General features: G+C 35.1%; 3 protein-coding genes across 11 annotated transcripts; 1 reads left to right on the top strand and 2 right to left on the bottom strand.

Annotated features, from left to right (window-relative positions):
* Positions 1–8,048, top strand: LOC112723610 (protein TRANSPARENT TESTA 9). 8 transcript variants are annotated; one of them, XR_011867997.1, is made up of 23 exons: positions 23–177; positions 288–549; positions 679–730; positions 818–894; positions 981–1,114; positions 1,225–1,321; positions 1,460–1,517; positions 1,866–1,974; positions 2,101–2,224; positions 2,326–2,512; positions 2,624–2,949; positions 3,522–3,610; positions 3,685–3,755; positions 4,279–4,389; positions 4,503–4,568; positions 4,742–4,879; positions 5,573–5,678; positions 5,770–5,841; positions 5,937–5,995; positions 6,113–6,272; positions 6,342–6,419; positions 7,018–7,184; positions 7,289–8,048. XR_011867997.1 is itself a non-coding variant. In XM_025775038.3 (22 exons), the coding sequence occupies exons 2-22, from the start codon at positions 497–499 to the stop codon at positions 7,616–7,618; spliced, it is 2,586 nt and encodes an 861-aa protein (XP_025630823.1). In that variant the 5' UTR covers positions 1–177; positions 288–496; the 3' UTR covers positions 7,619–8,048. The 8 variants fall into 8 exon arrangements, 2 of the variants coding, with proteins under 2 accessions (XP_025630823.1, XP_025630822.1); XR_011867996.1 differs by having other exon boundaries at positions 6,342–6,522; XR_011867995.1 differs by having other exon boundaries at positions 6,342–6,793.
* A 1,397-nt stretch (positions 8,049–9,445) lies between these two features.
* Positions 9,446–11,159, bottom strand: LOC112723608 (caffeoylshikimate esterase). The gene has a single exon (XM_025775035.3). It carries the CDS (start codon positions 10,542–10,544, stop codon positions 9,573–9,575), a length of 972 nt encoding a protein of 323 aa, XP_025630820.1. The 5' UTR covers positions 10,545–11,159; the 3' UTR covers positions 9,446–9,572.
* Positions 11,160–12,545: 1,386 nt separating this feature from the next.
* Positions 12,546–17,188, bottom strand: LOC112723607 (protein SMAX1-LIKE 4). Of its 2 annotated transcripts, none has more exons than XM_025775033.2 (3): positions 15,689–17,188; positions 14,321–14,462; positions 12,546–14,235 (listed from the first exon to the last, which is right to left on the bottom strand). In XM_025775033.2, the coding sequence occupies exons 1-3, from the start codon at positions 17,065–17,067 to the stop codon at positions 12,637–12,639; spliced, it is 3,120 nt and encodes a 1,039-aa protein (XP_025630818.1). In that variant the 5' UTR covers positions 17,068–17,188; the 3' UTR covers positions 12,546–12,636. The 2 variants fall into 2 exon arrangements, with proteins under 2 accessions (XP_025630818.1, XP_025630819.1); XM_025775034.2 differs by having other exon boundaries at positions 14,321–14,459.
* Between the last annotated feature and the right edge of the window lie 4,649 nt (positions 17,189–21,837).

The following is a 21,837-nucleotide window of genomic DNA, read 5'->3' as shown; positions in this document are numbered from 1 at the left end:
AACCTCCACAGAACGCAAGAGTAACGCATGTCATTCCATTCTGGCATATTCCATGTCCATGTATTACGAATTGCATTAACCCAATCAATTAACAATTAATTAAATTTTGAAAAAGAAATCCCCCAGTTTCCCCTTCGAACTTCGATACGGCACTTCCTTCCACCACCTTCAGTTGTGGTGTGTTGTTGTGTTTTCTGTTCATTCATCATTCACTATTTAAATATTTATTGTTATTATCATCATTATTTATTATTGTTCTTGTTAGTTATTTATTTGCAATTTTGCAGTTTGCACTAGCTTTCATAAATCGAAAACTCAGTCTTCACTTTTTCGGGCAAAACGCACGATCTCTCCAGATTCCAGAACCCTACTATCTCTTCCTTCTCTTTCTCTCTCTTCCGACCGAAGCTGCTCGCGAAGATCGACGAGCAGTTTCAATCTTCGATGCAGGATGAATTCAATTGAGCTCGATTTCGACGCTTGATTCTACACAACCATGTGGTTATCCTTCTGGAGATCCAGAGATCGTTTCTCGTTAGATCAACTCAGGTCACACTCCTCATTCCCCCTCGTTTATCTCCAATTCGCTCAAATTATTCATGACCGCATTCTGAATCTCGAAGAATTCTGGTTAATTCGTGCTTTTACTGAGTTATTCATTTGAATTCTGGTGTTTAGGTACTTAACTGATCAATTGACAAAGATTCAAATTGTTAATGAGATTAACAAGGTAACACGATTAGCTCCATATCAGCTTAAGAGCTTTGTGAATTGTGTTTCCAGTTTTCTGAATTTTGTTGTGTTTTGTGTGGGGAAGGATTTTGTTATTGAGGCACTGAGATCGATTGCGGAATTGATAACATATGGCGACCAGCACGATCCTAGATTTTTTGAGTGAGATTCCTAATTCTTAGTGGTTATGTTCCATTACGTATTTGTTGTGGTGTGAAAGTTTATATATATCTCCTGGATTGTGGCAGACACTTCATGGAAAAGCAAGTCATGGGCGAGCTTGTGCGAATACTAAAGCTGAGCAGGATCAGTAGCGTTCCACTTCAGTTGCTGCAAACAGTGAGCATTATGATCCAGAACCTTAGAAGTGAACATGCTATATGTGAGTTAATAAGCTAGTGAAGTTCCCTGTTCTGCAGTTTACTTGGTCTTTCAATCAGATTTAAGTATGTTGGTGGGCTTAATGATATTTCTCTGCTGAAAATTTTGCAGATTATATGTTCAGTAACGAACATATGAACTACCTGATAACGTATTCGTTTGACTTTCGGAATGAAGAACTATTGTCATACTACATATCTTTTTTAAGGTTTGTTTTGAGCTCTCACTCTAATTAATCTTATTGACGAGTGCTGTTGATGGTTGCGCTGTGTAAAACCTGTTTTACATCTTTCCCGTTGGCATTGCTAATCAGATCCCTGGCTATTTGTGTGTTGGTTTTTTGTAGAGCAATAAGTGGAAAGCTGAACAAGAACACAATTTCTCTGCTTGTGAAGACTTGTGATGTAAGATTTATGCTCTCAGAATATTTGTCTTCTGGTGATGATTTGAAATCTCTTAGAATTGCGTAATATTGTCTTCAACATACTTGATTAGCAACTATTGTGTTTATGATTTATGAGGCACTGAAATTGTATGCCTTTGAGGCTTTGACTATACAAGATTGACAATGATACTGGCTTTTCTACCTTAAGTGGATTTGTATTCAAATAGGTTTTCTTTTAAGAATAGTTGATTGCTTTTTTTCTCTTTTAAAGAAAGAATTATCTTTTGGATGGGGAAGACTGAGGAGAAAACTGGCTTTATATATCTGTGATGTCCAAGCATTTTCACTTTATCTTTCTATGAATTAGGATGAAATTGTCTCGTTTCCACTGTATGTTGAGGCCATAAGGTTTGCATTTCATGAGGAGAACATGGTTCGCACTGCAGTACGAACTGTAACCCTTAATGTTTATCACGGTGAGATTTTGCTGTTTTACATAAACCCTGAACTCTGTATTTGTTATTTTCTTCATTTCCTTCCAGAACTTGGTTCTTTTTTATGAAAATTATGATTTCTTATGACATATTCTTCTTAATTTTCAGTTGGCGACGATGCTGTAAATAGATATATAACCAGCGCACCTCATGCAGATTACTTCTCAAACTTGATTTCATTTTTTAGGAAGCAGAGCATGGATTTTAATAAACTCGTCTCTGATACTTTGACGTAAGCTTCATAAATTTATCTCTCTTTCATCTTGTAGTTTAAGACTTTCTTGTGTCCTGAAAGAGCAATTGTGGTTACTTCATTACTAAATACTGAGACAGAAATCCGGGACCAGATTCAACCTCTACAATAATTGCAGCTGTTGATGACATTGAGGATAACCTGTACTACTTCAGTGATATTGTCTCCGCTGGAATTCCTGATATTGGGACGCTAATAACGGACAGCTTTCTGGTGGTTCTGATATTTCCGTTACTTTTTCCTTCCTTGAGGATAGTTGGTGATAATGTATGAAACCTCACTTTATGACATTCTCATTTCACCTGGATCCACTTAGGTAGATTTTTGTTCTTATTATGTAGCTGGTTCTTATTAATGTTTAGTAGTACATTAATCCAGGAAATGCAAAGTGGTGTTGTCACTTCTCTCTACTTACTTTGTTGCATACTGAGGATACTCAAAATCAAAGATTTGGCAAATACCATAGCTGCTGCTCTTTTTTATCCCTTAGAGGCCTTTACACAGAGTTCTTGGGGTAAATTCAATGGTCATATATCTGGTGATGGTTTCACATCTAAAACTGAAGTGTCAGAAAATGATAATCTTAACAGCTACGATCCAAGATGTTCGACGGTCAATGCTCCATACGTACCTAGTTCTTCAGGGTTTCATTCAGCCCATGCTCGCTCACAAAATGATTGTAGCAGTTCAAATTTGTCTTTAAGGTAAAAAGGCATTTAAGTCATATTTTCTTGTACTAATGTCAAGTTACACCAAGAACTGTTCTCTCTGTTTGTTTTCCTGCTTGTCACTGGAACTGGGCATGTAAATGAGTGTATCATTCCTGCCCAAACAGTCCTGGATATGTTAATGAGTGTATCATATTGTGTTGTATTAGAGAAATTACTAGCTTTTTGGTTCACACATACATACATCCTTCTGATGATGCTCGTAGAGTTAAAACATATTTCAATACAGCAAATTGCAACTTAGGAGTTTATATATGTATGATTTGGATCAAGTTACCAATGTAAGTTCAAACAAGCTTACATCGTTAGGTAACTTTTTTTTTTTTTATTATCTTTTTTTACTAGACTTACCATTGTATAGAAAGTCTATTGTTATAAAGCTTGATATTGATTTGAAATTGTTGTGTGTACTTATGTACACATCGAAATTGACATAATACATTTTAAAGTATGTTAAAAACAAGTTTTTTGATGCAGCTGTGCTACTTTAAGTTGTGATCAAAACTTCACGTCTTGAGTGCCTTTAATGACTTCTATGATTGATGTAGGGAAGTTTTGCTTGCATATGTAACAAAAGGGAACGATATTGAAGTGTTGGGTTCTTTGGGTCTGCTTGCAACCCTGCTGCAAACTAAAGGTTGTGCCACTGTGTGTTTGTTTGCCTTACCATTACATCCCTTTCTGTGTATTTTGATATATCTCATTTTGTAGAACTTGACGAGTCAATGCTAGATGGACTTGGAATTCTACCCCAACGTAAACAACACAAGAAACTCTTATTGGTAAGCCACATTCTTCCATTTAACTTATTTCTAGTATGTAAAATTTTACAATGGGCTTCTGCACTCTGCACTGCTCCGTTTCTTGGTATAGTAGATTCATTTGACGTGTTTGGGGTGGGCTTGAAGGGCACCTATCACTTGTGTTCTTGGTGTGGGTGGGGTGCTTCTTAAAGTAGTGGTGGAGGAAGAGAGTGCTCGTGTGGGTGGCATGTTAAGTTAGAGGCTTAGATCATAATCACTTCTAGAGAAGTAAGCTATTAAGCTGACAATTGAAAGGATTAAGTGGCATAGACTGCCTTGATCAGTATGAGAGCTGAATTTTAAGTGAACTGACACAATGGTTGATTTTACGATATAAACTAATGTGAATTATGTTCAAAATTCACCTTTTTGTGATGTATGCCCTAGGATAATTGCCTATCGTTTGAAGGTTTGAAAACCAGCCAACCTAGTAATATTCATTTTTTATTTATTTTGATGTATGGCTAATATGATGCCTGATTGGCATTGCATATTCTTGCAGGAAGCTTTGGTTGGTGAGGCTTCAGGTGAAGAGCAACTTTTTTCTCCCAAAAATAGCTTAGCTAGGGACGGAATGGGTAGTGAGCTTGAGTATTATCATGAAAAGATCAAGGTTTGCACTTCCCTCTGTGCATCCTTAACTGCTTTATTTTTACTTCTCGCTGCCAATATTTAGAAGCTCCATGGCTTGATAGTTGGTTTCCTTATAATTACCATGTTTTACAGGAGCATTATGGAGTATCGTCTCAGGCTACTGATGTGGGAACAAGTCCTCTTGTACGTAGATTTCAGGTAAATCTTTCTCTCTAGTATGTTCTTGTTATGATATAATTTTTACTTTGTTTATTGTTTTTGCAATAGTTTATGTAGACCGTTTTAAAGTTCCTATGGATTACTGTTAGGCACATTATTCAAATCCAAATAAAAATTTTAATTCCTATGTTTATGTATGGTGTATTTTTCAGGTGATTGATGCATTAGTTAGCCTCTTCTGTCGTTCTAATATATCTGCAGAGACACTGTGGGATGGTGGTTGGCTTCTACGCCAGTTGCTTCCTTACAGTGAGTCAGAGTTCAACAGCAACCACCTTGAATTGCTGAAAGTACGTACAAAATTGTCTTCTCCAACAATTTGCATATCGTTTTACAGATATATCAAAGTTTCCCACTTTTGCTTTTTAAGTTGAACTGATATTTATGCTTGCCATATTGAAGTACCAATGGTCACTTTCTAGTTTCTAGACTACTTTCTGAAACATCAATTCAGTAGAGCTTTAAAGGAAGCTGAGTAGTTTGAGAAAGATACCAATACAAAATTATTTAGTACTCTACATGCATTACAAAAGTTATGATGGAATCATTTTTGTTTTTAATCTATAGTAATGGGATTCTTTACCGTGCAATTGTACCAATGATTTAAGTGATTAATGACGAACTAGTACATGACATGAGTACAGATATGAATTTATCTTTCCCATGTGAGTGACTGGTATAAAGGACAGGATACTGCATGCTGAAGAAAATAGAAATTGAAACAAGTAAATAGGAGAATATTAAGTAGAAATAATAATAGGGTTTCTTGAAATATTGCACTTTTTGATAAACCATGCCTTGGTGAGCACTGCTCTATGTTCTCATTGTCTTTGATATTGAACCCGCATTTAGAACCATGATTGTAGAAATCCATATATGAACCAAGGGTAAAAAAGAAAAGATTTGATATATGCCCCAGGGATATACTAATTTCATCTCATCTGTGGTGTTGTATGCATTTCCGGATGAAATTACTCATGCAGGTTTCATACAATAGTTGTGCTTCTGCTCTTATGGAGGAGGCTAGAGGTATTTGGTCCGACTTTCTTGTTACTGTTCTCTGTGAAGAGTGGAGAAAGTGTAAAAGAGGTGAATTTCATATAATTTATTGTGCTGCTTAATTATTGTAGTGTTCAAGAGTTTACTTATGTGTTTGATCTAGAAAATTTTCAAACTGTAGCAATGGAGTCATCATCTCCTCGGAAAGAATGGACTTGCATGCTTTTGCCACCACACAAGCTCTCTTCTGAAGGTAAGCCTCTATCTATTTAAAAAAAACTTCCTTTGCCTGGTTGCTGTAATGAAAGGAAGCATGAGTAGTTAAATGACCTGTGTGTTTTTCTACAGTTGATGTTCCAGATGAATCATCATTTGTTGCCGGAGAAAGAATGCTTGAGTTGGTGAAGGTTTGTGCTTTATATTATGTTCATTTATTTTAAATGCAGATTAATATACAGATGTCCAATACCGGTGGACTATTCTTAATTGCTGTTCTTCGTGGATGGTGTCTTTTTCCTGTTTAGGTATTTGTACTGCAACATCAACTTCAAATATTCGCTCTTGGTAAACCTTTACCTGAACAACCTCCAATTCATCTTCCTGGGGATCTCCCTGTGAATCATCGTGCCAAGACTTGTGGGCTTGATGTGTCGGGCCCAAAGCCAGGCATTGAACTCAGCCTTGGTAATTTGTCCGAAACTGCAATCCTGTATTCTTTCCACTGATTTTACTTAAGGTTTTTACTCGGTGTAGGATGGATAGAACAATAAAGGAAGGATGAAGATAATTAGGAGAGGGAGATAAGGAAAACAGAGGAAGGACATCTCAGTGGTAATCTTAGTTGCAAGTAGATGTCCAAGAATCCAACACAATGTACAAAAGTGAACTAGTCAAACCCAACCAATAGTAAATATATGCTCAGCTTGATAACCAAGTAATGGACTAATGATTGACAACAAAATTATTCTGGCTTTGGCATTTAATGAGATGCCTGTTTTGAAGTTTCTGTACTAGCCAGTGGTCATGCACAAAACAAATGATCTCTCATCTCAAATTAGCTGTGTGTTTATGAAATAATATATTGAAAGACTTATGTTGATTTTGAAGCAGTAAAATGGATTGGGGAAATTGGCATGCCATATAATGGATTATGATGGTTAAGCGACCTAAATTTATAAAGCTGGCAATAAACTTCACACCTGGCGGTAAAATTCTCCAAATTTAACATTTAAGGAAAGACTGAGTTGTCTTAATAATAATTTAGTGTGTAAATTGTAGTGGCTTCTCAATTGTATACATGAATGGTAGTTCCATCAGGTTGTATTTTCCATGTAGTTTCTTTCTGTTCTACTTACGAATGCTACATGCTTCTGACTTAAGTTGGCCACAACTACTGATTGTTAAGTTTCTCTTATTTTTCCATTTGCAGGTGATGCTGTGCCCTGTAGAATTGCTTTTGAAAGGGGCAAGGAACGCCATTTTTGGTTTCTTGCAATCTCTGTAGGAACATCTGGGTGGCTTGTCCTTGCAGAAGAATTGCCACTGAGGCAGACCCATGGAGTCATTCGGGTTGCTGCACCTTTGGCTGGTTGTAACGTATGTATATTGCCTCACACTGTTATCTTCCTGGGCATTGGTTTGTAGACTTCAGCTAATCTCCATATGATAGTCTTATGAATTTTTTTATTCTTATTGTTTAGCCCAAGATTGATGATAAACATCCAAAATGGTTGCATGTGCGGATCCGGCCATCCGCTTTGCCCTTTCTGGATCCTGCAAAATTCAATGATCATGGGAAATCAAAGACAAAAGCTTTGATAGATGGAAGATGGACACTAGCTTTCCGGGATGAGGAATCTTGCAAGTCTGCTTTACTGATGATTGTTGAAGAGATGGGTTTGCAGAGTGATGAGGTTCATAGAAGATTAAAACCGTTGCTCAACCTTGAAATTGCAACAGATTCATCAAGCTCGTCTGTATGTGATCCTGATGATTCCTCTTCGTTTAGAACACAACCTAATTCATTGTAAGTTCTTTGGCTTGGTTTACCGTAGTGGGTTGTTTGGTTGAGGGGTGAGAAATTATTTAAGTCTCATCACCCTTTTGTATATGCTCCCAAAATATATAGCAGATTTGTAGATTAGCAAATGTGGCTTAGTGTCATTCTTTTTGTATACTAGCCTTTCCCTGCCTTCATCTTGTAAGTTTTGCCCTTGCTCCTCTCATTTTGTAGCAGCTCTAACTTAGGTCATCCCATCTCTTTTTCCCGATTTCTATTATGTACGCTCTGTAGCAATTGTAAATCTGAGGGAACCCCATAAAGAAAGTCCTCCTCTTTTTTTCCCCCTTCTTTTTCTTGTCTACTTCCTCCCCCCTCCCTTTTCTCTCTTTTCTCTCTTTTTTTGGGGTATAAATGTGCCCTAACGCTTACTATATGGTGTAATGAAAGCTATTTGCCTATTTCTCTCTTCCCCCCTTGCCCAAGTGGATATATACTTATCTTTATGTTGGGTTGTGTTAGTACTGTTCATTTTTATCTCGTAATGCAATAAAGGAGAAAGAAGCATTATGAAGCAATGCATTGAGTAGCAACAACGTCTCACACTCTGAGCTGGATACTTTGCATTTGGGGTTTGGATTTTGTAGATTTTGTGGACAAGGTAGTCCTTTAACTTCTTAACAATAAAATCGTCAAAATCTCAATTTTATTAAAAATGACTGAATTTTAACATAAAATTAATGCTTCGAAACACACTGAAAGAGGTATAGAGTACGTGTCATTGTTCATTGCTGAGGGTAATACTGCAACAACTCGAATATGGTTGTTGGGGGGTTAATTACGTTGGTTTCAAGTTATCTAAGCCACAAAGGCTGCTCTAACGTAATTTCGCTAGATCAAAACGGTCGAGCATTCAAAATCAACACTGGAGTTTGGCCGATGCATTGACATTGCTAATTATTGAAGCTTTTTCCTGATGGAACTATACTAACCCTTTCTCTATTTAGTAAATGAAATCCCGTCTGACTGTCCGAGCGGCTCTAGTTTGTTGCCTATTGTTCAGTCGAAAAGAGGCACCCTACCCTATTGGGGCGGAACACACAGCATTGGAACTAGGGGTGTTCAAATCCAAACCGATCCAAATTAAACCGCTCATCTAATCCGATTCAAACTGAAAACCGATTAAAACCGCACTAATTCGGATTTGATTGGATTCTATTTTTTGCAAACCGCTGGATCGGATCGGATTTCGGATCTACTTTTCATAACCGATCCAATCCAATCCAAACCGCACAATGTGCTATAATATTATTATTTTATTATTATATTTACAATTATACTTATAACATGTTTAATTTGTTATAGATTTTTCTATTATTCATGTATTATTATTATTTAATAAATATTTTATGTTCAAAATGTTATTTATTTATTTATTTTAACTAACCTATAATTTTATTTCTATTGTTATGTTATCGTTGGCTTTTTAAGATATTGTTAAAGACTTATTATGTCATTGTTGATTATTTAAAATTTGATGTTGAGACTTGTTATATGTATTTAATTTTTTTTATTTAAAAAACCGCAAATCCAAACCGATCCAAACCGCTTGTAATCGGATCGGATCGGATCGGATTTTCAAAAAAATTTCATCCAATCCAAACCGCACCGCACATAGTATTTTTTTGCGATCTGCATCAGCATCTAGTTCGGTAGTTCAATAGTATTTTTTTGTTTAAATGTAGGTAGGTACCAGGTACACACAAGATTTTTGAGCTGCCAGGATCACAAACTCCTTCAAATTATGTGTGAATTGTGAAAGCAAAAAAGACACAAGTGAAAGCTGTACCACATAATATAATTAAAATGTGAACAACGCCGTTCATATAACAAATTCCACTTCATCTTTAATCAAGTCTTGAATAATGAGTAATGACCCTTAAGACTCATACATACCCAGCGAATATTTTTACCAAGAATTGTTGTTATTTATTTCCATACCTATGAACCCTCTGATCAATCCATTCCCTCATATCACTCAATACAAGGTTAGCACTCTCGTCAGGCTCCCCTTGAATCAAAGAATGGTACATCCCTTCGTACAGCTTCAACGACTTGTCCTCACTCGAAGCCTTCTCATACAGCAACTTGGATGAAGACGGACACGTAACGCCATCAGAGGTGCCATGCACTGTGAGAAACGGCGCCGTTACCTTGGAGAAGTTATCCTGCACGTACTGGGTAACCCTAAGGAGCTCCCTCATGGTCCCAACCCTAGGTGGACCCGTGTACCTCCTCGGGTTTGACGCTATGATCTTCAGCTTCTCGGGATCCCTGATTGCCTTCCCAACCATCTTGTTGTCAGGCATAGCGGCCCACGTGTCGGCCCATCCGAAAAGAAGCCCATACGCGAACAGATGAAGCCTGCTGGGCTTCATATCCTCGGGGATCACGAAAAGCGGTGCAGAGAACATCAGGCCCGTCCACGTATCGGGTTCTGATTTAAAGTACATAAGCAGGGTTGCGAGACCACCCATGGACTCACCGAAGAGGAACGCCGGGAGATCCTTGTACGGCTCACTGCGGCGGACGTGGAGGAAGAAGGAGAGCGAGGCGGATGCCACTTTGTCCATGTCGCCGAGGTAGCAGCGGAGGCCATCGGAGCGGCCGTGGCCTAGGAGATCGGCGGCGAAGACGGCGTAGCCCCAGGTGGCGAAGTTAATGCAGATCTTCTGGAAGAGCCAACCGGTGTCGGAGCCGTAGCCGTGGGTCATGAAGACGGTGGCTTTGACTTCGTTAGGTTGAAGGTCCAATGGGAGGAAGCTCTGCGTGAAGATTTTGCCGTGTGGCGTGTCGAAGAATGATTTGGTGTTTCGCACCCCCTGGGAGGTGTAGTACTCCTCCTCGGGCATGTGGCCCCAGAAGTTAGGGGGTACCTCCGCTTTCTCTGCTGCCATTGTTGTTTCCCTCAATTATCGAGTCACTGCAATTAAGAAGAATGGCGAGAGAGTAGTTGGCGGTGGGTCCCTCGAAGTTGGTGAACTGACCCCATGTGGACCCCACCACTTCCTCAAAAATTTCTAGTTGGTGAGCTGATAACAAGTCCTTCTTTGTGGTTGTTGACTTTTTTTGGGCCTTGTTTTTTTGGTCACCATTTTCGCGCTTTTTGGGCCTACTATTGGCCTGTTTTATATTAGACTGGGCCGTTAATAAAATATGTGAGAGATGGCCAACACAACACCTTTTTCATTTCTCAAGGATGGTAAACTTCTATTCTTTTTAAAAACTTTAGTAGGAGTACTTTGCTTTACAACAAGAACTGCACCACCATTGTGATTTGTGAACTATTCTGTCAACTTAAAAAAATTGGATAACTCTTACCACTAATTAAAGCGAGGGACCCAAGTAGCATTGAGGTTTTGAAAGAGCCAAATTAGAAGGCATGCCTTTTGGAGAAACTCAAAGCCATCATTACGTGGTTGGTACAATATACCAAATGCCAAGAATGTCACACGGTGGGCCACAACCAGGAGAATGTAAATACTAAATAACATTCTTAATGAATCAATTTATAATATTGAATCGATCTAAGATCTTAGTAAAAGAAAAATAGTTTCAGCCTTCAGGTAACATATATTAAGCAAACAAGTGGTATGTATGTTTTTAATAGTTAAAATAAATAGCACATAAGAATTTGTATTTGTATTTTTTTCCCTCTCGGAATCATAGTTTGAACTGCCACGACAATTTTATTTCGGAGACCACTTTGATAAAGACATTAAAAATATCTTTCTTTTAAAGATGTTTACATGTGTCACGATATTATTGGACATTTTTATTAAATCGATTAATAATTTAGTTTTTAATAAATCAGAACAAAATCGGTTTATTATAACAACAAAAAATCCAATTATCCGCACTATAATTATTATACTAGATTTGATCCGACCAATTTACACCATCTAAATCGAATCATGTTTAAATTTTTTTGATAAAAAGACAAATATATTCCTGATTTTTGTTTTGAAAAAAAAAATCTATGATCTAGTGGATTATGTAAATTGTGGATTATGTAAATTGATCAGTTCGACTGGATTTAATAACAATTGGGTTTATTGTTATTGTTATAAAAAAATCGGTTTTATTCTAAGTTGTTAAAAAATTAAAAAATAATCAATTTATTAATACGTCCAATAATAATGTGACACTTAGTGTCTTTACAAAAAAGACGTTTTACGAGCATCTTCCTTTTATTTCATGTCCATCGTGAATATCTATCATTCAACTATCATAGAGCATCATTATGAAAATTGTAAAATAGCAGGACATTCAAGTGCATGCTTTTTTCTAAAACCAATATAAAATTTCTTGATCTTCATGCAGAAAATTAAAATCATAATGGTGTTTTAATTTGAGAAAAAAGACACACGCACGCACTTAGCTTCTACCGTTCAATAAATCATGAAACACTTTGAGATCAAAGTAATGATACACAACTTTGAAGAAATAAAATTGGAACAATAATGTCAATATTGTCTTCTAGTGTAGAAAGCTAGATTGCTTAGTACTTTCTGCATATCTATATTTATGTATTGGTGGTGAAATTCGAAGACACATAATAATGATGGGGTGTTCTTCGATTACACAGCACATAAAAGAATAAGTTTTGAAAAATTAGCATAAAACTTTGTTTTGTTTTTACCTTATTCGGTCATTTGGTCCAACCTTTCATTCCAAAGCACCAATTTTTTTCTTTTTTTTTTTTAAATGTGAGTATTAAGGATGTGTTACACTTACACAGATGCTAATTAATTACTCATTTGACACTGACATATATCTGCATGATCCTATTTATACCTTGTTGTTGCATATTATAAATCACCACTACTCTCTCAAGACCATTGAACTCAGTAAATAAAACAGAAGAAAAACAAACACATGCTATTATGAAAGATTAATTAACACTTTAAACAAAGCTATTTCCATTTCCATTTTACACCTTGTGGACCAATTTTACAAAGAAACCCTCTAAATAGTACCCAAAATCGTTCACCTCATCAAGTAATTAACTTGAACACACTTTGGCAGAGATGAACCCATAAACCCCTCATTCCTATCCAATTTTCTATTATCTCCTTTACCATTACCACTCCAACAAAGTCTAAAAAGTATACCCTTCTCTTCCCCCCCTCCATACTTAACTCTTTCTAATAAGCTTCTTTGAAAAATTTCTTTCAGCCATTTCTCAAATTGGCTGTTAGTAAAATAACCACACCTATTACAAATTTCCTCAATTACCCTCTCATCTATACTAAAATTCATCAGATTCTGCTTCCCACAAGCATCCTCAAAACACCCTTTGATCTTAGTTAAGAACATCTCTGACTTTTCCCTCTCCCTAGCTGGACTTGTGTTGAGTTCAAACTTGTTCTGAATGGAATCAAGAAATCCATTTGGGTTCAGTGGATCAGCCGCAGTTTCAAGAGTCAAATCACTTGAAATTGGGCTACTCTCTCCTGTTTTGTCATCATCATCTTCATCAGCTTTCATGTTGAGATCAAGGGTGTTAAAGCTTGAGTTTCTTGATAAGTCCTTTTTTCTGCTACTACATTGTTCATGAACCAAGGATGTATCTTCATTATTCTCTTCAATTCTTGGGCTCTTGATCTTGGAAAACAAATCCAGCTCAGCCCTGCGCTTGTGGCCAAAAATTGGTGGCTCCAAGTTATTAGGCTTGGTTTCACTGACCTGCAACATAAAACTCATCACAAAGTCCTGATTTTTCTCTTCATTATTGCTTGTGAATCCACCACTTGTCAGTATGAACACTACTTGGCTTGATGAATTCTCTTCAGCTATTCTTAAATTTCCAAACTTTCCCGTTTCAAATCCATCAGAGATGCATTTCCTGAACTGGGCATCAGCAAAATCAACATTTTCAATCAGCACCACAAGTTTTTGATGATGGGATTTCAATGCTTGAACCAGCATCTCAGAATGTGAAGCCAAGGAAGCCTCTTTCCTCTTCAGCATGTCCATGTGAAGAAACTTGTTATCTTCTGAGCCAAAAAGTGATTCTTTAACAGCAAGTGCCAACCTTGTTTTGCCAACTTTGTCATTTCCTTGCAAGAACAACAAAGTGATGTTACCTTGTTTTGCGGGTTTGGAATGAAGCAAGGCCTCTGCTATGGAAGGAACAGTCTCAGAGTGCCATGGCAAATTCTCCTGCAACAGTTTACAAAAATGAGCTCTTCGCAGTGTTCTATCGGTTATATTTTCCACCACCACCGTTTCACTACCTGAACTAGAACCACCATTCCCAAGAGCAAGAGTAGTCTTTATTACTTCTTTACCTTCCAATAACTCCATGGAACCTAAGACTGGTTCTGTTGTTGCTTGCCTTTTATCGCTGAAATTGAACTCAATGGTGCATGAATTTTGACGCCTGAATCTAGATACAAGATTGGAACCATGTGTTGGTGTTGGTTTATCTGTAAAAGACACAGAACTTGATGAATTATTGTTAAAAGTGTAGGACTTTGCATTCCAACTATTGTTGTTGCTCCAATAATCCTGAGCTTCTTGTTTGGTTTGGTGAAGACACTGGCATAGCCTATTCCATTTTCTTTTCAACTCGGTTAATTCATCCTGAAATTTAATTAATACATTCAATTATTATTCATAAGCCATCACTAATCACTAAACTTAATTTATTTGTTTGTTTAACTATTACCTTCTGATGATTTGTTTCGGTGGTATGAGGCTGAAGCCATAAAGGTAACGTTTTGTTGTGACCTGGTCTGAGAAATTGAGATTCCTTTTCATAATTTGAGGCACATTCTTCACAGCAATTGAGCTTTGTTTCCATTACACTACTGGCCAAAAAATAATCTAACTTCAATAATGATAAATCACTTGATTGATGATGATGATAAATCACTATTGGTTCATAATTGATACCAATAATAAGAAGAAGGGTTTGCATGCATAGTTTAGAAAAGACTTCCTTTTCTTGTGTTATTATTATTCTTGCTTTTGATAAAGTAAAAGTTGTGTGTTTCCCGAACTGAGTATCATGTGAATGCGTAATGTCAAATTAAGAGGTTTATGCACTGACAAAATAAAGCGAAGCAGAAAAAGGGTTTCTCTGCATATCACTTCTGCCTTATACCAACCAACCTTGCTTTTGAGACCATAGCCCAGACCACCGTACATAGTACTACGAAACAATATGCAAAACAAACAATAAAGCTTTCAACCCGAATCATCATGCCTGCCCAACTTTTACATGCTTATGTTTTTTCACTTTCTCTTCCATTCTTGTTTCTTCACAATTTTTGCATTATATCAACCTAGTTAATTAATAAGCAAGCCAGTTTCATTTCTAGTCACTGATTACACATTTTTCCATAATTACATTAAACACTAAAGTAGCTAGTTACTAATAGACATTAACCTATTCATTAATCAACTTTTGAGTTAATACTCAATTTGGCCTGAACTTGCATGCGAATCTCAATTTAGTTCTTAAAATTTTAATTACCTCTATTTAGTCCCCAAATTTTATAAATGTGCCTCATATTAGTGTCTGAGACGATTTTTAGTTAAAAACGTTAATGGAGCGTTGAAATGAACAACCAAATACCACACTGAAACATGTAAAGTTGTTAGATAAAGTTTCAATAAACACCACTTATGAAGTTGTTTTTTAATTATTTGAGTGTCAAAACTAAAATGACATCATTTTACATATTCTAGTGTGGCATTTGCCTGTCCATAACAGCGTTCTATTAATTATATACATTGAAAATTCTTTCAAGGACTAACATGAGTCATATTCGCAAAATTTGGAAATTAAATAAAGGCAATTAAAACTTTAGAAACTAAATTGAAGCTCGTATACAAATTTAGGGACGAAATTGAGTATTATCTCTTCATCTCTCAACTTTTCTATAAATTAAATAAAAAAATGTTATATACCCAATCTTACATACTTCCATTATATATTATGTAAAATTATCTAACAGTTCTACTGTTATTATTGCATGAAAACAATTTAATGTGATGAAAAAATTTGGAAAGGTTGATGATTAGTTAATACCTGGAAGAATGGAGAGTCAAGGCAAGTCCAGCTGAAGGAAGAAGAAGAGGCTGAAGAGACCATTGAATCTCAAGAGGGGGTTGTCTCATTTGACACCTGATGTATGTCTGATATGTTGCTGTTGCAATTAGCCACACTTTTTTTGTTGTTTCCCCACATTCAGTTGTTGCAGAAGAGAACAACTTGCCTATTTCCGAAACAACATGATCCACTACTGTGCTATAACAACCGCCGCCGCCACAAACTCCGTCGTCCCCTTCTTCTTCTTCTTTTTCTTCCTCCACTGTCCACTTCAGGTCTCCAATGTAGATAATGATGCCATGGCCATTATAAGAATCATCCACCTTCCTCTTGAGTTCCATGAGTTTCATCTCAACTTCGCTTCTCTTCATGTGCTTCAATGATCTGAATTGTTGGAATCTGATGAACTGTGTTGTCTTCAACTCATGAGGCACCTCTGACCTCTGAAACCTTCCAATGATCTCTCCGACAAGAGATTCCGTCAACGAAACGGAGTCACCAACTATGACAACGTTCTTCTTCTTCTTCTTATTATTATTATTATTGTTATGATTAGTCCTTAGAAGAATATCCATAACCGCTTTGACATCATCCTCCTTAGAAGAAGATGATGGTGCAGTAGCGGTGGTGGTGATGAAGGGATACAGCAAGGACGGTGGTTTCTTAGGCGGAGAAGAAAAGATAAGGTGGTGGTTGGTGGTGTTATCAGAAGCAGAAGGGGAGCAAGGAGAAGAAAAAACACCACCACCGCGAGCGGAAGCGTTGTAAGAATGGAAAACAGAAGAAGGTGGAGAAGAGTTATTAGACAAGTCTTCCAAGTTGTTCTTAATGGCGGTGCTGGAGAAGCCAGCTTCTCTCATGACGCGGCTGACGCTAGGATCATCGAGGATGGATATGGTAAGGTGTTCAAGCTCGATCTTAACGGCCAGAAGAGGTTGGTTCTGGTTCTGGTGGTGGTGCTGGTGGTGGTGCTGGTGGTGCTCGACGCAGCCTCTGCGCTGGTGAGCCTGAGCTCGCTTGAGAGCGGCAACGAGGGCGTTGGAGAGAGAAGGCTGAAGAGAAGAGTGAAGAAATGGAGAGGGAGTGGTGGGGAGCCTGTTGAGGGCGACATTGAAGCAAAGCTCGAGGGCTCTGTAATGGAGAAGGTGTTGAGAGGAAGAAGATGAAGGGTGAGAAGTGAGGCAGGCTCGTTTGAAGGAGGGAGAGAGGGAGAGGAGAGTGGGTGCCACGTGGAGAGGAGTGAGCTGAGCATGGCCTCTCCGGCGAGCCAAGACAAGAGAGTGTTTGAGAACAGAAGCAGCCTCCGCCGTAAGAGTCTGCTGCAAACCGCCGCAGTTTGGTAGTCCTGATGAGCGCATAACTTGAATGGAACCCCCACCCCGCCGCCGCCGCCGCCACCTCACTCTGATGATCAGAACAAAACAGAGAAAGCTTTTGAATTTCGTTGGTTTCTATGATCGATTCGTTGATGGTAGATACAAATAATATCACACCACACACCACCTTCTTTATACTTCTTCTCATTCCATCTTTCTCCTTTTCCTTTTCTTTTAATTTTTAATTTTAAATTAAAAGCAGCTTTATTTTTGTTAATTAAATCCACCTATATTTAGAATTTATTTAGATACGGTGAAAATTTAAATATGCCTTCTTATAAAGATGATAGTTATTAATTTATAAATATTGGATGATTTAATTTGATGATATATGTTTGATTAAATTGTTATTTAAAGATTTTTAACTAAATTGGTATTTTTTAAAGGGAGCTACTCAAATGAAGATGCAAAAGATATCTTTTTATGAAGATGCTTTGTATAAAAGTGTGATTTATTAATTTGGCCACATTTTAAATAAAAATAACACTTTTATAACATATTAAAATCTAACCCTACAATTCATTATCTAAGGGTCAAAAAGAAAAATCATCACATGAAGACAATTATAATATCTTCATGGAAGTACCCACCTTTTTTAAAAGGTTATATTAGAAATATAATTATTTATACATCTTTTTTATTATTTTAAAATTTTAAAAGAAATAATTTTAATTATAATATATAGTATTGATCTTCCATAATATAAAAGTCTAAATTTTTATCTTTATTAATTCCACAAAAAAAAATTTAGAATCAGACATATAAAAAAAAGAATTATGCAAATATTTACCAAACAAAAAAATATATATAGTATAAAAAGATATATTAGGTATAAAATTATTCATGTATTTTTTCTACCAAAAAAAAAACAATATAAAAATGTGTTGAGCTATTATTACATTAGATAAATAAGTTTTCTTTTATAATTTATTTTAGGGTAAAATATATTTTTTGTCTCTAAAGTTTGACAAAAGTTTCAAAAATACCCCTAAGTTTTATTTTGTTTCAATTTTATCCCAAAAGTTTTCGATTTGCATCAAATATACCCCTGACGGCTAATTTTTCAAAAAATTTAAGACCAATTCAACAACAATTTCACAAGAACAACCCTTAACATAAGCAAATCAAGTATAATTTTCATGCATTATTGTTAGATTGGTCTTAATTTTTTTGAAAATTTAGTCGTCGAAGGTATATTTGATACAAATCGAAAACTTTTAAGACGAAATTGAAACAAAATAAAACTTAGGGATATTTTTAAAACTTTTGCTAAATTTCAAAAATAAAAAATATACTTTACTCTTTATTTTATTTTAGAAAAAAACTCAAGAGATAGCAAAAACTGTTTTTTTTTTTTTTTTTTCAATTTTTAGTTATTAGCTCAATTTTTTTACTCTGATAATTCATAATTTTAAACATTACTAACTAAAAACAACAGATGATTATGTTTGTCTTCAAGCACTTCTATCTCTTTATTTTAAATTAATATATACTAGCTAGCTAGCTAATACCCTCTCACTTGCAGTTCTCTGATTTCTTATACATACGTCATTTTAATTAGCAATATAGCGACTTACATATGCATGATCTTATATATAAAACATGGTTAACTTATAATATAATAATATACAATCATATATAAAGAGAGAGAAACAAGTATAAAAAGTTGAACTTTAATTTAACTGCAGTTTATAGGTGTTCATGTGGTAGGTGCACCAGAATAATATTGTTGAAGCATGATTAATAATAATTTGATCGTTATTATACAGATAGAAGAAGAGCATATATATATATATATATATATATAGATCACAAAAACTATTGAATACGTAGATTCGATTATGTTGCTTGGTTATTTTCTGCTACGTTATTATTCACTGCATGTCTCTCTGCCCATGTTTGTGGACCCGAAAAATTCAAAATTTTTACTCACTACTCCGACCCAACAACAAGCCCCCCAAAAATTCAAAAATAAACGGAAAAAGAATGAACACAATAACATCAAACAGATTAAAAATATAAAAAGAAGATAAAAGTAAATTGCAATAATAGATCACATGCATTTTCCTTTTCTCCTTTTTACAAAATATGAACATGGATATATATACCAAAACATAATTTGTCTTAATAAAGAGACCCAAAAAGCAAGGGTGTTTCTGCTATACCACCATTATTGCCCTCTTTTATATATATATATACACAATAGTTATAGTTATTATTGCTCCATTTTGTTATTCTCTTAGAACTCCTACAAGAGTTTAACCTAATTTTAAACTTTTTGTACGTAACGTAGGCCAATAACTAATTTGTCGCGAATCTAAATTCTATTTAAGGATTTATTATAGGCTAATGAGTTGCTGCATGTATAAAACAAAATTCGAAACCCCAACACTTGTTTAAGCGGACAAATAAACTGACCACTCGACCAAATCAAAGCGAAATTAGTTATCTTTGTCTCAATCTAAAATATTTTGTTTAACTTTCATTGCATTATTCTAGTTAAATTATTCCTTTTATACCTTCTTTTAATATAAAAACTCAAATGCAATCAATTTCACGTGAAGTTAATAGTTAAGAACTATTAAATAATTTAATTGTTTTGACTAAATTTTCATCTAACGACTCTCAATTATTAATTTCATGTAAAATTGACTGCAACTAAGTTTCTACCTTCTTTTAATCCGAGTTAATAAAAGCTTTATCTTATCCTTATCAATAGATTAGATTCTTATTGAGATCGATGCATGAGAGGTAGGATCTCCAGATATCTATCGTACTATATATAGTATATATTTGTTTAGATATAGTTAATTAATAATAACTTCCCTTTTTTACATTTTTGTTAGATAAGGGTTACGTTATTTGTTGCTTTTATTTAATTTGTGCATGATAATTATTAATTAAGGACTTTTGATATAATTAACTTTATCATCAGATGACATAAATTATGTCACATGCATAATGTTAAAGGAATAAATAGATCTACACAACGACGACAGTGACACTACTTATTATATATATATATGATTTAGATAGATTTTTGTAATATTAATAAATAATAAGATAAGATTAAAATGAACAAAATGTTTATATGAAGGTTCGTAAATTACATTTTCGGCTTTTGGTACTTGATGACTTACACTCGTTGTGACGTCTTCAATAATTCCCATGCAAAATAAATAGTTGTTACTGAGAAAGCAGGATTAGACATATCTTTGACCAAATGAATTGAAGCATATGGGTCCTAACGTAGTCATATTAATTTGACCCCTTGCTAGATTCGAAGCCTATGATATGAAATTTAATCATTATAACCTTTACTTTTTAATCAATTTTTCCTTAGTAATTTCTAAAAGAAAAATAAAAAATAGCTAGCTAGCCCAACAAAACATGAAATAAAATTAAAGGTATATATAGAGAGGAATTAAAAATAAACAAACAAAAGCATAGAAAAGTAGATAATCCTAAATATATTTTAATTATATATGTATATTCCATATTTTCCACTCTAATTAAATGTTAGGAAAGACTGGAATAGAAATTGATAACGAAGCTATTTGAGAATAATAGAGAGTTACAATATTTTTTATTCTTGTTAACAATTCTCATAATAATGTCGGGTGTACAGACTTTTTGGCATTTAAAGTTAGAGATATCATGACTTGAAAGTGATGGGTTGATTTTCGTTTGATTATGTGAGATGCAAATACAGCAACAAATACCATGATAAAGATGCATTCGTAGCATGTAAAACTTCCATTGCTTTAGAAGGAACTTGAAATGAGTATTCAAAAAAATTGTCCTGCGCCATCTTAGTGCTTTAAGAATTTATTTTTTTTTTCTACTTGATTGTTTTAAATTTTCAGTCACCCAAAAAAAAAATTAAGGTAGCGTTTGTTTTGAGGTACTGAGACAGAGACCGAGAGACTGAGACTATCGTGTTTGTTAGTTCAGACAGAGACTGGTACTAAAATTTCTGTCTCTGTCTCTAAAATTTCAGTATTTCAGTACCTCCAAAAAGTAGGGACACAGGAGACTGAAATTTTTAGAGATGGAGACTGAAACTTTAATAACATTTTATACCTAAAATACTTTTATTTTAATTAATTAATTCCAATTTTACCCTTTGTGCAAATTAAATTAGAGTTTCATTTTTGTTTCAATTCCTATCTCCCATTTTGCACCAAACAGAATACTGAGATTTATTTCAATCTCTGTCTCTTAGTCTCAGTCTCTCAGTCTCAATCTTTCCGTCTTTGTCTCTCCACCAAACGCTACCTAAGTATTGTAACTAAGAAGAACTGTGTGGAAATTAAAGAACACTTGAAAGTGTATGTATAATGTGATCATAATTAACATTATCAAAGAAGCATATATAAATGATCATAATTCAGAATTAGTACACAAATTAAACTAACAACAAACAGAGTTTTGAAACTTTTGAGGTTAATTAATTAACTATACACAATTTGAACAGTCAAATTAAAAGGTATATGGCAGGCAAAGATATGACCTAGCTAGGTTTATTTGTTACTTTCTTTCTAAAAGGCTAATTTATTTATGGAATATATCCAATTAATACCCTTTTAAGCTTGTCGTTTACACTTATCTCATGATTGAAAGTTTCATAATATATGATGAGAGATGATATTGCTTTAATTTGCTTACTGTGAAAAGTTAAATAAAGTTAACAAAAAAACAGTGAGTGGTTCATATCATATCATAATATGAGTAGAATTTTTGGAAAGAGAG

Source organism: Arachis hypogaea, chromosome 11 (genome assembly GCF_003086295.3).
Source record: "Arachis hypogaea cultivar Tifrunner chromosome 11, arahy.Tifrunner.gnm2.J5K5, whole genome shotgun sequence".
Lineage (NCBI taxonomy): Eukaryota > Viridiplantae > Streptophyta > Magnoliopsida > Fabales > Fabaceae > Arachis > Arachis hypogaea.
The sequence above is the reverse complement of the archived record's forward strand: the minus strand, read 5'-3'. Positions and strand labels throughout refer to the sequence as shown.